The 14,833-nt window shown below is 53.5% G+C and overlaps 1 protein-coding gene across 1 annotated transcript in view; it reads right to left on the bottom strand.

Moving 5' to 3' along the window:
* Window positions 1-14,815, bottom strand: part of CACNA1H (calcium voltage-gated channel subunit alpha1 H) — a 60,795-nt gene extending 45,980 nt beyond the window's left edge. Inside the window, exons 1-2 of the mRNA XM_003790762.2 lie at window positions 14,812-14,815; window positions 14,213-14,526 (exon numbers count right to left, since the gene is read on the bottom strand). Coding sequence (XP_003790810.1) covers window positions 14,213-14,508 — 296 coding nt within the window. The 5' untranslated portion in view covers window positions 14,509-14,526; window positions 14,812-14,815. The remainder of the gene's footprint in view (window positions 1-14,212; window positions 14,527-14,811) is intronic.
* Between the last annotated feature and the right edge of the window lie 18 nt (window positions 14,816-14,833).

Raw genomic sequence — 14,833 nt, 5'->3', positions numbered from 1 at the left:
CAAATACAGTAAAACTACAGAATTGTACACTTTTATGAGGGAATTATATGGTTTATGAATTATATCTCAATAAAACTGCTTGGAAAAGGGAGGGAACACAAGGGTGCTGAGGCAGCCTGCACCAGGCTGGGCCCTCCCTGACCCCTGAAGAAAAAGATTCCTAGGCAGCAGAAATCCCTGCCGCTAACTTGTCCAATTCCCCCACAGGAACAAGTCCCCTGTAGTGCCTGCCTGCCAGCAGAGGGTGGAGAAGTGGATGGCACAGGAACGTGGCAATTCATGATTAAAGGACAAAGCCTGCACGCCTATGTGCCCAGCACTCACGACCCACAAGGGTAATAACAGCCTCAGGGTCGGGCACCAGACGCAGCCAATTACCCAATTAGGAGCAACAAAACACAAGCACGCAGACACCACAAGTGGTATGTGGCGGCACTTTCACACCCGACAAGAGGAGACTGGCTTTCAGCCCCAAAAGTCTGGGAAGGATAAGAGGTGTTGGCAGGGTAGTGGCCGCAGGTGCTGGCACACTGCCAGGACTGCAGAGCTGGGCATGGGGGGGGGGTGCGATGGAACCAGAGCTGTGGCCCCGGCAGTGGAGGACATGTTCCCCCACCTGCTGGCTGTCAGTGATGGTCCTTGGGGCTGACCGCCTCACCTGGCAGGGCGGATGTGCAGCCCCCAGGTCTTTCCCTGGGACTCTTGACCCCCAAGGCTGGATGCCCCTAGGCCATAGTCTCTCCTTGCTCAGAGGCTCTGTGGAGCACTGCCAGGCAGAACCAGGACGGACTCCTTCAGGATGAGCTGTTCTTCTCCCTCCTTAATTGAGTGACCCAGATTTCAATGGTAGGTTAACAAAAAAGAGGCTGTGGAGTATCAGAAAAGGACGTGTAACAGGCCCAGCTTTTGAAGCGTGAAGACTGTGGTCTGAGGTCCACCATCTGTGAGACACCCTGCAGGCCATTCCCACAACACGGTGTCCAACCCACAGAATGTTCCTGTAGATGGCACATGCGCCTCTTGCCTTGCCACACTCTGCCTCCCCAGCAATGGTGCTACTGTGGTCAGTGGGCAGCATTCCCAGGGGCGACCTTACACCCTCTGTGCCCTAACACTTGGGCTGACCCACTGGAGCCCAGCCACCCAAATATCACCCTGATGCATCACTTGCTCCACAAGATTCATCCCATCCCAGAGCAGGACTCCCTTCATGTCCAAGAACCCTGGGGCACCAAGCCACCCTAAGGTCAGACACCTGAAGGATGCTCCTGCCAGGTCACAGGCCTGGGGCCCCACATACCATTTCAGAGACCATGGCACACATCTGCCAGCTGCACAGGTGTGAGAACAAGCAACCCTTGGGGCATGGGTATGCCATGCTTCCCTGCCTGTCCCTGTGTCTGGGGGACCCACCATACTGGGTATGTGCTGTGTGCGTCTGTCATTCAGCACCACCTCAGCATTCAAATAGATAACTCAGGACATGTAGAGTCAGGGCTGCTGAGGTTCCAGGCAGCTGCTGGATCCTGGCCCAAACCCGCTAATCCTGACCAAGGGGTACCATGTGCCCCAAAAGTTGCAAGGGCTGCCTGACTCTAAAGCATTCTTCTCTATTCCCTTGAAATGTAAGCTTAACCAGGCATCCTGGGTTTTCTCTGGCAGGGGGACCTGGGCCCAGGTCTCTGCCTGTCCCATCCAAGGACAGCATCTGTGGTCTCCATTAGCCTCCTGGGTGCCTAGCACTCCTGTGTCCTGCTTCATACAGACACAGCAGAAGCCAGGGAGTCTCAGACCCTGGAACAGAGCCAACAGGACAAGCCCCATCTGCTGCTCTGAGGCAAGGCAGCCGGGTCACATGTGGCCCCTCACCTAAGTACTGGGGATCTAAGGGTCAAAGGATGGGAGGACCCCAAGGCCACGCACAGGGCAGGGAGGAGATTGAGACATCACACCTCTGCCACAGCAGGACTGGCTTCTCACCTGGGAGAGGCAGCACACCACCCTGCCAGAAGTCCCTTGCAGCTATCATGAGCCTTAGGCTTGGCCTGTGAGGGCTCTGATGAGGCAAGTGTGGTTCGGATGCTACCAGCCAGAGAAGTGTTCTGGGCCACCATGGGAGACTGCTGGGCTGGAAACTGCCCAGCAGCCCAGGAGCGCCTGTCCATTTAAATGAGGCACTAATGCAGGCTGACTCATCCAACCTCTTCAAGGCTGGCATCTGCTTCCAAAGACAGGAATGTAGCAGGGATGATGCTGTGTGGCCCCTGAGTGGCCCAGGAAGGGACCTTTACCTGTCAACATGTTTCTGGCAGGTGGCTGCTCTCACGGCTTCTGGGTGAGGGTTTCCAGCTGGGCTGTGTGTCTTGGGCTTCCCAGAGCTCCAGGCACAGGCTAGCTGTGCAGTAGACACGCCCCTCACTGGACTAGTATCCCTTGAGAACCCCAGAAGAACATCTAAGAGGCCCTCAGAAGACCCCTGGCTCAGTGCCAGCAGTCCCTAGTACTGCCTCTGTCTCCCTGATACACCAAGGTCTCGCGGGTAAGGCTGGGCAGGGGCTACCTCTTCAGATTGGCACCCTGGAGCCAGGCTCAACCCCAAAGACTGTGCAGAGCTGTGGCAGTCACTTGGTTTGTTGGCCCTCACTCACCCAAAACAAAGAAGAGTGGTGGGTGACAATCCAAGAGCAAATACAGAGATCAGGCTAAGACAGGCAGGAGCACCTGGCTAGCACTCCTCAACCCCACAGGCGGCCATGGACAGCTCCAAGGTGACCTCAGGGCTGGGCACTCCCACGGAAAGGCCACAAGAACAGCTGTGCTAGGGGTCTGGGACCCCTGCCCTCCAGCCATGCCCCTGCCTTTGTACCACAGCTCTGGGGGACCATCCCCAAAGCTTAGACACTCCTCACCTGTCTGTGTGTTTCCTGCCTCTGTCCCCACAGAGGACACGCCCCCCCCCCCCCCATATTCGATCCCAGGAAGCTTGGCTCCTCCTGGAGACCCTATCCCAAGCAGCAGCACCAATGGCCAGGCAGGGCCTCTGACTAGGTGCAAAGAGCAAGGCCTAGGCTTCTTGGCCTTCATGGGCCCCTCCTGGCCACTCCTTGCTCAGGAGCCTGACATTGCTGGGGCCGATCTTTATGCACTATAAAAGGGCTGAAAGGAGTAGGGCGCGGGCCCCATATACCGGAGGTGGTGGGTTCAAAGCCGGCCCTGGCCAAAAACTGCAAAAAAAAAAAAAAAAAAAAAGGGATGACTCCCATAAGCACATTCAAACGTGCAGTACTGCTGTGGAAGGGCATCCCTGGAGTATGTACCCCACTCGCAACCGAGAGGGCGGCAGGTGGCACATCTCTGGTTGCATCAGCACCTAGAGTATAACAGAAACAAGCTCTGGAGGCCCTCGGATTTCTGCCCAGCCTGACCTGTCCCATCTCCCTGGTGTTGCCCCAAGCTCTGCCTCTACAAACACAAGGCCTCCTTCCTGGTCTCTGTTGTTGCTCCTCTTCTTATCAGAATGCTGGCTGCTGAATCCAGGGCCCACTGGGACAACAGAACTTCAACATAACTAAACAACATCTACAGACACCCTATTCCCAAATAAGCCCACAATCTGAGGTTTGGGGTGGACATGAATTTTGAGTGGCCCCTGTTTGGCCCAGCACTGCACCCTGTGTGTATCAGCACATGAGAACAAAGCTTGCGCCAGGCCACATACCATGGCCAGTGACAACTACCCTCCACATCCTTGGCTGGTGTGGCTGCCCTGCCCCACTAGCCTCCCCATGCCATGCCTCTGCCAGGGGCTTGAAATGATACCCACATATAAGGTAAAGGTCCCACCTCGGCTGAGCCCCCCCAACACCACTGGCCCAGTGCTTCTCTCAGTTTGCTGGCTGCCAGGGCCAGTATGAACCCTATCCTGCCATCATGCAGGGCACAGTTTCTGAACATGACCTCACCTGGTACCAGGAATGCTGTGTGCAGCCTCAGCCCTGCCCTGACCCCTGCAAGTGGTAATGCTGCCCACACCTGATTCCTGAGAACCTGGAGGCTTGCTAGCTCCCATAGGCCTCCCACATCAGGCCCTCCCCTCAAAGCCTTGCAGACTGCCAGCCCCAGGCGCTTAGGTGACTGCTACCTGGAGACAATGAATAAAGAATGAGCGGGGCCAGGGATGCTCCGCTTGTGTCCTCACCACACACTGAGGACCACAGGCCCACTTCATAGATGGGAAAACGGGGGCCCAGAAGGTGACATACCACTCCTGGATAGTGACCAGACAGGGCCAGAGCAGAGGCTCAGAGCTTATATCCACCAGCCAGCCATGGACTTCACCCATGAAGTCTGCCTACCCTGATGGCTTTCCCACCTTGTGGAACAATCTGCCCCCTGACCCTTGCACCTATTTTAATAATGTGTGGAATTTCCCTGCAGCAAAGGGACCCTAGGAGGCCTGTGCATTGCTCAGAGCTGGGGGCCTATGCCCCATCGGCCATCCAGAACACCACTGCACAGCACCAAAGTCTCGGCTGGTGTTTGCCCAGACCCAGAAGGCAGGGTGGAACTGTGCTCACCCAGAAGGACTGGCCCAGCCCCCAGCTCTGAGCAGGCCTGGGGGCTTGCTGGGCTCCCGGCCCCATGACCCCAGTATCACCCCCACCTAGCAAGTGCCTGCCTCAAAGTCAACTCCCTGCTTTAGCCACACGGCTCGTGCAAGGAAACAACTCTGCCCCTCAGTTGCCTCAGATGGTGGGAACACCCACATTGCAGCCAGTGCAGGTCAGGCAAGTCCACCTGGCCTGCCTGGGGCCTGTATCTGGGAGCAGGACCAGCAGGTATCTGCAGGGCCAGCCATCAGGCACTCACCCCTGTGCTAAGGAGCCTCCTCATCCTGAGGGCAACATAGAATAACCAGTACCCTCCCCACCAAGCAAGGAGTTCCAGGGCCGAGGCTGAGGCTGGGCCAGGGCTGTTCCACTGTTGGCCTCAATCCTCCTCAGCATTACTCCTGAGAAAAGAGGATGCCCCAGGAGCCCCCAAAAATCTGCTTGCCTTGTGAGATGGAAGCTGTGCCAGGCTATGGAAGGATCACAGGGCCCCAGCAGTGTGGAGGTGGGAGCGAGATTACCAGAGAGGCCTGGAACACTCCATTTCAGCACTCATCAGCTGTCTCTGATAATCAAACCTCCAGGCACTGCCAGCGCCTCTTAACACCTGCTCCTCCCTGCCACCCAGGACCCACCTCCTCCTGGCGGAGGCTCCAGTATGGGGGCCAGGGATGCCCAGAAGCCACGTGGTGGCACACCCTCCAAGGCATGTCTGCTGTGCGAGGACTGTTCTGACAAAACGACGAGCTGCTACTCGGTCCCATCTGTTATCCTTGGTAGGCACAGCGCACTGGGGAAGGTGCCCAAACCCACTGCCAACTCTCCCTAGCCAGCAGGGCCTAGAGCCTGCAAGGTGCCTTCCCCTAGCCTTGCACCTGGACTCTCATCCCCACCTCTGACTTCCGTCTCTGATCAAGTGCCCAGGCCTAGTATTTCTACCCAAGATAGGCAGTCAGCCCCTGACCTCCTGCTTGGAAATTCATCCTGGGCTCCTAGACCAAGTTGTTCCAAGCTATGAAATCAACCTGGGGAGGGGTGAAGAGCAGCCCCACTTTGCGCCAAGGAGTTAAACAGCCACTGGCTGAAGAGGAGAAAGACGGCAGGGTAGGCCAGCTGGCAAACTGCCCTCCTGGGTACACCTGCATAAACAAAGGTAATAATACTCACCTGACAGGCCAGGCATAGACTTGGCAAGTAAAGCCAGATGCTTTGGATTCATCTTGAGCATCTGACAAGCTGACGCTTCTCCTGCATTCCCTGCACCCTGACACTGGAATAGGTACCTGGCCAGGCCTGGTTGGGCCACCTCGCCTATGGGCCTCCACAGAGGCAAGGGAGTACCTGGACTATCTCTGAGCTTTCCACTGGGCCAGGGAGGGCCCCTGCTGGCTCCCTTGGCCAGAATAGAGTCTGAGTTGAAGGTGATACTTCTTGGGCCTAAAGGTTTTTTCTGAAGGGCTGGTGCCAGCCCTACCTTCCAAACCTCAAAGTCACGGGGACACTGGTGGTGTCCCCATCCCAGCTTTGCCTCTTGGTGCCTTCCACCTGCTTTTCTGCCATCTTTCCTCCATTTCTCACTGAGCTGCTCCCCTGAGTACCCCACCTGGCCTGTCACCCTCTCTGGACACCCTCAATTCATCTTAGCTCCACAAGCTCCAGGAGGGCAGGCTCCAGGTCTGGCTGCCATGTGGCTGTGTGTACCCCTGCCAGAGGCCTCTGCTGGGCTCCCTTCCCAGCCCTCCCTGCCTTTCACCTTCACATCGGCTACATGGATATACTCTGTCTGCTTTAGGACCTCTGCACAGGACATTCCTTCTGCCTGGATACTCCTGGCTCACCCCCACCAGGTCTCACGAAGCTCAAATATCTCCTCACAGCTTGCCAAGGTACCTTTGTCCACTGCTTAGCCCCCAACTGCTCCCTATCCAGCTCATCCCACTCTCCAAAGGGTCCCCATCTGCATTTAGCACCAGGGTCAGGCCAGCCTCACTCTACCATAGAATGTGGGTGCCTACCCGGGCATTCCACAGGAGTCCTGCCAGGGCTGAACCCAGGTCTAGTCAGGAACACCTGCTGAATGAAGCAGCCAAGGCCCACCACCCAGAATCCCCCAAGCCTCCCTTTCCACATAGGAGCCTCCCCAGAGTCTAGCTGGGAGGCACATGCAAGGCCCCAGGACAGGGGCTGCAATGGCCCCCATGCAACTGAAGGCCATGCTCAGAGAATCCGTCTACCCTCAGGGGTGAAAGGGCCCCCTGCTCAGGCAAGGCCAAGGCTATGGAACCTTCCCACGTTGAAGACCATCCAAGAAACCACAATTACCCTTAAAATGTGCATTTTGTAAAACTCTACTATGTACTTAATTTCAAAAAATGAAAACTATTTGTTAAATTTTAAAGTTAACTAACCTTTTAATAACTTTGTTGTGTATGCTTTTGTTGGAAAGCATTTAAATATTTAGTTGCAGCATGGAGGTCCAGAGTTTTAGTTGATTCTCCAGATGAGTATCAGTCCTTTGTGACCTTGAAGGTGTCTTGATTTGGATTAGGTAGACTGTAGATTCACAGCAGTAAGCAGCTGAAAAGCAAAGCATTTGGAGGGTATGCTGCTGAAAGTGTAGATATTCTACTGCATTTTTCCATGTTTCAATCATATCTTTCTTAGCATCAATGACTTTAAAATGTCATCTATGGAGAGCTCAATTCCATCTGTAGTTCTTTAGGTGCTCTGGTGATATCAACTAGGTGAAGCTGAAATGCTAATTCAAATATGATGTCATGATTCTCAAAGTCAGTGAACTCTTCATTGTATCCTTCAATTAATAGGTCTGTAATGGTTGTGTATTCTTCAAATGATTTGCATAAATCATCCTGGGGAAAATGTTCACCCCAAATTTCCTTTTGAAGAAGTGTTTTGAAAAGATAGCCATTTTTGAAATGCTTGGATTTTTGTCACCTATCACATACTTAGTTTTACCTTACAAAGAAATATTCATTTTGATTTGACATGGTATCACACAGAAATGCTGCACTTCTATAGAAACCTTCTTTCAGTAATTCATATTGCTGATTCTTTTCTTCATAAAATTTAACTATCTGTTCTCACAGAAATAAAGTTTTGGCTAACAGTCCTTGTGACAGCTAATGCATAGAATGATATGGCAAATCCACATTGGATATCTGATCGTCCCAACTTTTGCATGTTCAAAATTGACCATGCCATGTTGCATTTGCACAGATATAGTTAATACTTAGAACTTCTTGCAAACTGTCACTTAAAATAGTAGCTCTAGCATAGAAATTTTGCTGATGCAAAATACAAAGCAAAGAAATAAGAGCACCCAAATCTATTAATACTTTTTTATCTGCAATAGACACTTCATGTTTTCCTGTCATGGAAGGTGCACCATTTGTACATATACTAAATTTACCAAACGCAAGCCAACTTCACAACATTTCTCTTGAAAGTTGTTTAAGACAGCCATTCCCTGTGTTCTGTTCACAAGCTTGCCCAAAGCAAGTTACTCTTTATAGCAAAGAAAATCTTCTGTTATGACCCAAAGTATAAAACCTACACCAAGTCAGTAGCATCAGTTGATCCATCCAAAGTGGTTGAATGAAACATACAATAGAACCTCTGCAAATTGACCATCCAAGGGACTAACAAATTGGTCAACATAAAGACGAGGTCTTGGCTCGGTATCTGTGGCTCAAACAGTTAAGGCGCCAGCCACATACACCTGAGCTGGTGGGTTCAAATCCAGCCTGGGCCCACCAAACAACAATGACAGCTGCAACCAAAAAATAGCCAGTCATTGTGGCGGGCGCCTGTAATCCCGGCTACTTGGGAGGTGGAGGCAGGAGACTTGCTTGAGCCCAGGAGCTGGAGGTTGCTGTGAGCTGTGATGTCACAGCACTCTACCCAGGGCGACAGCTTGAGGCTGTCTCAAAAAAAAAAAAAAAAGACCGAGGTCTACTGACAGATACATGTGGCACACGTCTGGTCTATGAAAATTAGGTGATTAACTCAGGAGGTGGTCAATGTAGGGAGGGGGTCAGTCATGGAAGTTCTCCTATTATCACATGAAGTTGTTAAGTTGAAGGCTAATTTATGCTGCCAATCAGTTATGCTTCTCCCTGAAAGAGGCACTTGCTTGCACTTTGAAATACTATCAGGGTCCAAGTATCCTACAACTTTGACAATGCATTCGTTCACAATTTCTACATCATTGAATGGCTTCCCTTTTTTCCTTAACAAATAAGCTACTTTATAAGTTGCTTCAGTGGTGTTATTTCCAGGTCTTATTGCTGCTTGAAAGAACTGTCTGCATTTGCTTTTCATCTTTTGATTTCTACAATACCACCTTTCGTTCCTCTCCCTCTAATTTAAAATATTTGTGGTCCTTATGAGTGTTATAAAGCTGATGAGCATTGGATTTCTTTAACACTGACATCACAGTATCATAAAGCAAGCATAGCATCTTATCTTTAGCAGAAATGTAATATTGCAATTCCCAATCGTCATTAAAAAACTTTTTCCTTCAGCATTTCCTTGGTCTTCTTTGACATGATGGGCTCTTAAGCAAACAGATTTAAAAAAATACTGTTGAGCTGCGCAGGTATTCACAAATTCTACTTCAAGTTGAAACAAAGTGCACCACTGTCAAAAGCTGGTAGCAGACTGGCATATTTGACCCCCATAAACTCACCAACCAGCCTTGTGTGATAGTGGTTCCAGTCTAGCAGGGTAATCATGAGCGTAGCAGCCATCAATTTAGTCCTTACAACTTGCTAATGTTCTAGTTGTGCTGGTCAATCTGGGAGGAGCATATTACTAAAATTTGTTTTATTCTTTGATATTTTAAATATGTTCATTTTAAAAATAAAATTACAAAACAAACAAAAATATATTAATAAAAATAAAAGGGTCTGTCTATAAAATCTGGATTCAGTCAAAGGGCTGCACTTTAGGACCTATAAGGCCACATGAACCCTAAATAAGGCTGCAGGTTCCTCACCCCTGGCCAAGGGCAATTGAGAAACAGGTGCTATCCGAGCTACCAAAGGGCAGTGAAACCCAGGACCATGTTGCACAGTCCAGGTTGAGGCCCAGCCCAGGTATGGACAGGGCACCAGGAGGTCTGGGTATACTAACCCACTGTGTCACTCCATTGCAAACCTTTCTTCCCAAATGCACCAAGGTAATAAACCTAGTCAGCCCTAGCTACAGAAGGGGGTCTTGGAAGGCGGGATGGCCAGGCCTGGCCCAGTTGTCTCCTCCTCCTCCCTTGTGGCAACCCAGTCTCATGTCATAACCCTACATCCACTGGGCAGCTCCTCTGCAGGCTCACTCAGCTTTGCTGGCATCACCCTCCATTATGAGATGGAGACAAGATGGAGAGATGACATCACATGGGTGTGTGTCCCCAAGTGAGTGAGTCTCTTGCCTATCAAGGGACCTCTGCCTGGGAGATGCCCCCAGTCCCTGTCCCAGTGCCCCCATTTCCCCTGCCTAGCCAGTCCCTCCAGTTCTCAGTGGCAATGCCCCCCCCCCCACGAGGACCCCCACACTCCTGTCACCAGCTGTCTGTGTCTCTCCTTCCTTGATGTGTTTCCTGTGGTGGGGGGCTGCCTCCTAGCCCCAAGGTGAGCCCTAGAAGCAGGGAACAAGTCTGCCCGCACCCCACACACTGAGCCAGTGTGTGTCCCACTGCCTCACTTGGCAAAGTGCCTCAAACTACCATGATGTCAGGCAGTGACTTCATAGACTAATACTCATTTCTGTGACTCTCCTCTGTCCCATCAGATGAGGTGTGCACATGCCTCCATGGCACAGGATCCCAGAATGGCTGAGGAAGGCCAAGCCTCCTCTGCATTCACACCCCATAATCCCACCCATGTCTATGAGGGGACTTCTGCCAAGTCCCACCTTCCTGAGTGACCCCAGCTCAGGTTTCTTGACCTTCAGCAACCGAGGCAGCTCCAGAGACCAGCTCAGATGTTCAGATGTCCCAAATCTGCTGAGACAAGTAACTCAGGATAAAGTGCTCAAGAGACCACAGGGTATGAGGTCTGGGGGATAAAGGCTGCTTCCATCCCAACCAGGCCTGCCTGTGGGAAACAGGGCAGGGACTGGCCTCCAGAACAGTTCCCTGCGCCCTTACTGGGGCTGCCCATGCCTGCTGCAAGTTCAGAAGCTGGCGCCAGCCTCCAGGCAGTATGATAGCCCCAGACTGTCAAGTCTTAAAAGATACTGCTAGAGACCCACTCAGGCCAGGCCAGGCCAGGCCAGCCCAAACACCCACCCTGTCTGGATAAGGCTGTGCCAAACTTCTGGACTTGGAAGCCAGGCTGGGTTCAATCTAGCTCTGCCCTTCAGCAGCCAGATGACCTTGGCACATCCTTTGTCCTCTCAGAGCCCTGTGATGTGAGGTGTTCAATGCCTAGACTCTTCCTAGAGTGCCCTGCTACCCCTAAATCCCAAAGTGCCCCATGGTTACCTTCTAGTTCCTGCAAACCTGCAGCCCACCTCCTTTGCTCTTTCAGGAATCAAAGCAGGGTCCCCTGTCCTGCCCTGCCTGGGTGCTGGGATGCCAGCAGCTGTGTTGCAGGCACATGTGGAGTCAGGAACCCCAAGGGGAGCCCGGGCAGAACATAACCCAGCCAAGCGGGCAAAACACACACATCCCACCCACCTTCCTCTATAAATAAACTGAGTAGGAGAAACAGCACTTGCCCCAAAAGTTCTAACACAATTATATTTTTAAAAAGCAAAGTAAATCAATAAGGATAAAGGCCGTCCTTGGAAGCTCCCTTGCCTCGGATCAGAGTTAACCTTAAGGCAAAACCAGAAGATACACGTTCATCTATGCCAGGACCACCTACTTGGGGGGACACCAGAAAGGTTAAGGGCTTAAGGAAGGTCCATTCCTGTGTTCCAACTTCTGATTAGATCCTGCCTCGGGCTGGGCACGGTGGACAGCAGCTGGGAGTTTGCCCTACTCTGGGGAGTAGAGTGTGCAGTAACTTTACTGAGCAAGGGATCCATGAGAAAATCCAATTATCCCTCTCTCTCGAGTTACCCTCTTTGGAAGGGATGAAGGACCCTGCCAATACCACATCCACCTGCTGGGGTAAGATCAAGGCCCAGGAAGCACCCTCTTGCTCAGGACACTGCACAGTCCGTAGTAAAGCCTGGGCCATACTGACCACCCATGCCTCCAGCTGCCTCCTGCAAAGATGTCCCCCACCCCAGCAGTCTGAAGGGTTCTGAAGAACCCAGCCAGCCCAGCTTCCCAGTGTAAGCTGACCTCCCATCTGGCCAGACCTGCCACCTTATTTTATGTTCTAAGGCCCAAACACATATCCTCAAACTGGGCCTGACACTTGCTGAAAGTTAGCACCGTCTCCTGGCTCCAAGCAGCCAGGGCCCTGATACCCTGCACAGTAGATGTGGGGTTTCCTTGAGGCCAAGAGTAAAAAGTTCCTGGAGTCTGAGCTCTTCTTACAATGTCTCCCCAGGGCCCTGCGAAGTAGTGAATAGATACTCCAAAGCACGAGTTTTCAGAGATAGGACAAACTGTCTCAAGATGCCAACACCAAGGAGGGTGGGGTGCCCAGCCTGCCTTTGCAGGAAGACCCATCACTTGCAACCAGGGAAGTTGCCCTAGAATAAGAGGCAAAGGACCCCTCCTCTCCCTGCCAAGGGAGCCCTGGGAACACCAGGGGATGGTCCCACCCACAGGGACGGGGCAGCTGTATCTTCCCTGGCACAGAGCTCTTTCAGGTCCTCTCTATGAGGGCTGACAACCCCCAGGTCCCTCTGGGGCCACAAGGGCATCTGCCTCCTTAGGTCAGGAAAGAGACCACGGGCATTGGTGGTCCTACATCCTCATCCCGGAGGGCTCATCCCATCAGTGCAAGGCCAACCAGCTCCCACCTTCCTTGCACAAAGTAATGCAAACAACCTTGCTGGAAGTCCTCAGAGACACAACCAACCAGGAACACCAGGGTCATGCTCAAATATGTCTCAGCCTCAAGGGGACAGAGCAAACAGACACAGGGCTGTCAGGAGAGAGAAAATCCAGACCTCCCCCTGCCTGGTGTGCACATGCCTGAAAATGAGGGACATATGGGGCTCAGCACAAGGCCAGCCCCCCTCCAGTCCCTTCCTGACCCTTTCACTGCCCATCACACCCACCTACCTTCTCCCCAAAGCAAAGTAGCCAAGTCACCTCTAGCCTGGGCTCTGGAGAGATGACCTACAGCTACCTCAACAAGGTCAGCCCCACGCCACATGCCCAACTTCTGACACTCGTGGTGACCATCCACCAGCAGACACCAGTTTGGGCATCCCTGGAGCCTGGTGCCATGCTCAGAGGCAGGCCCTTGGCCATAGCCCACCATCTCTCAGACCACAGCATCCTCCTCTAACAAGCAGAGATGAGTCTGACTCACTCGATGTTTGGATTTGAGAAAAGAGAAACACGGGCTTTATTACTTTTTTTGGTACAGATTCTTCTTTTGTATTTAATATTTATACAGTTAAACACACAAGGTAGAGAAAGTGTATACACACACTACTCATGTAGCCTCTGTCTCCTCACCTCTGACAGGCAAAGTTTACTGATAGTACTATAACCCCTCTCCACAAGCCACCTACCCAATCCCCAGACCCAGGTGGAGGCATTTATGAGCAGCACCCACAATCTGCCCACTAAGGCCACCAGCTGAGGGACTGGGAGACCCAGTGGGAGGCATGCACAGGGGTTAATAGTCAAAGGCCACCTGCTGGCGGGGGGTGGGGTGGGGGCAGACTAATGCATCCCAGATATGCCCCTAGCCCTGACCAACCCTCTTCGCGAACCTTCTTGAAAGTCTCAGCCAGTCTCACCAGGAGCAGAAAGGGCTGCCCCTTCCTCCCTAGCCAGGGAAGGGCTGAGAAGGCACTCCAGTGTGCAGTGCCAGCTCCTCCCTGCCCTCCATTTCTCCCCCCAGCTGCGCATGACTTAGATCAGCCCCAACACAGAGTTCAGCCTGAAAAGGCGAGTTCACAACCAACGTCACCACCTCTCTCAGTGGAAAAGGACCGGCGAACCTGGCACCACTCGCAAGCTCTGCTGGTCTCCAGAGCTAAGAGGCGTAATCTGAAAACTTTGAGCCCCTTACTCTAGCTCCTTTCTACCTTTTCCTCCCCAGCCAAGGTCCTGCCTGTCTCAGGCCAAACCTTTAGGAAGCGCCCCCTCCCCCACAGAGGAGAGGATTCCCCTCCCCTGCCTCCACCCAAGGGGACACAAGGAGTTGAGATCTCCCCTCGTTGCCATTTACGTTCACCACCAAACCCGAAATGGCTTTGCCACGTCCCTTCTACCCTCTCCAGTCCCAAGCTGGCTCTGGAGTGGAGACACTCCATTCGAGATGAAGAACCCACTGCCCTCCCAAAGCCTGCCCAGAGTCTCTCAGAAGAGTGCTGTCCCTGCGCCCCTGCCCTACGTCCCCGCACGCCCAGCCTAAGCCAGAGCTACCGAAAGGCGCACGCGGGGGCGCACGCAAAGGGAGTCCCGAGCCCCGAAACCCTGCACCCCACTGGCCCGGCAAGGATATGGATTACAGACCAGTCGGAGGCACCAACTGCGCGGCCGCGTGGTCTGCCCTAGGCAGAAGAAAACCGTGGCCGCCAGCGCCGGGTACGGGACAGGCTGCTCTTCGTCGGTGCCCAGTTCCACGCCGCGCTCAGCCACCGGACTCTCGGGAGGCGACGCGCTGGGCTCGGACCCCCGCTCTCCCTCGCGCCCCGGCACCCCAGGGCTCGCCAGGGACGCCTCTGCCGCCGCAAGGCCAGGGGGAGGCGCGCCCAGGGGTACTCGGACCTCGTCGGCTGCCAGCGCACCCTCGGTCATGGTGGCAGCGGACAGCACCTGCGGAGGACAGGCGGGTGACCGGAGCCGGGCAATGACACCCCCCGCCCTGCCTCGGGCGGAGCGGAGATGCGAGAACAGCCGAGGCAGCTAGGATGTCTTTGTCTTTCCTTATTAGAGACAAATGCGCCCCCCGCCCCCTCCTTCCAGCGAGGGTTGGGCGGCCCCACCCCCCACCCCCGAAGCGAAGGGGCGCGGGTGCCCGAGGGGCTTCCCCGCCGGCTCCACTCAAGTTGAAGAGGGTCCCGGGCGCGCAGTAGGGCGCGCGTCCCCGTCGCGTCTCACCTCGTTCCGGCGGCTGGCGGCG

This window comes from Otolemur garnettii, unplaced genomic scaffold (assembly GCF_000181295.1).
Source record: "Otolemur garnettii isolate 467f Iridium unplaced genomic scaffold, OtoGar3 scaffold00044, whole genome shotgun sequence".
NCBI lineage: Eukaryota > Metazoa > Chordata > Mammalia > Primates > Galagidae > Otolemur > Otolemur garnettii.
This window is presented reverse-complemented; position numbering and strand designations above follow the sequence as displayed.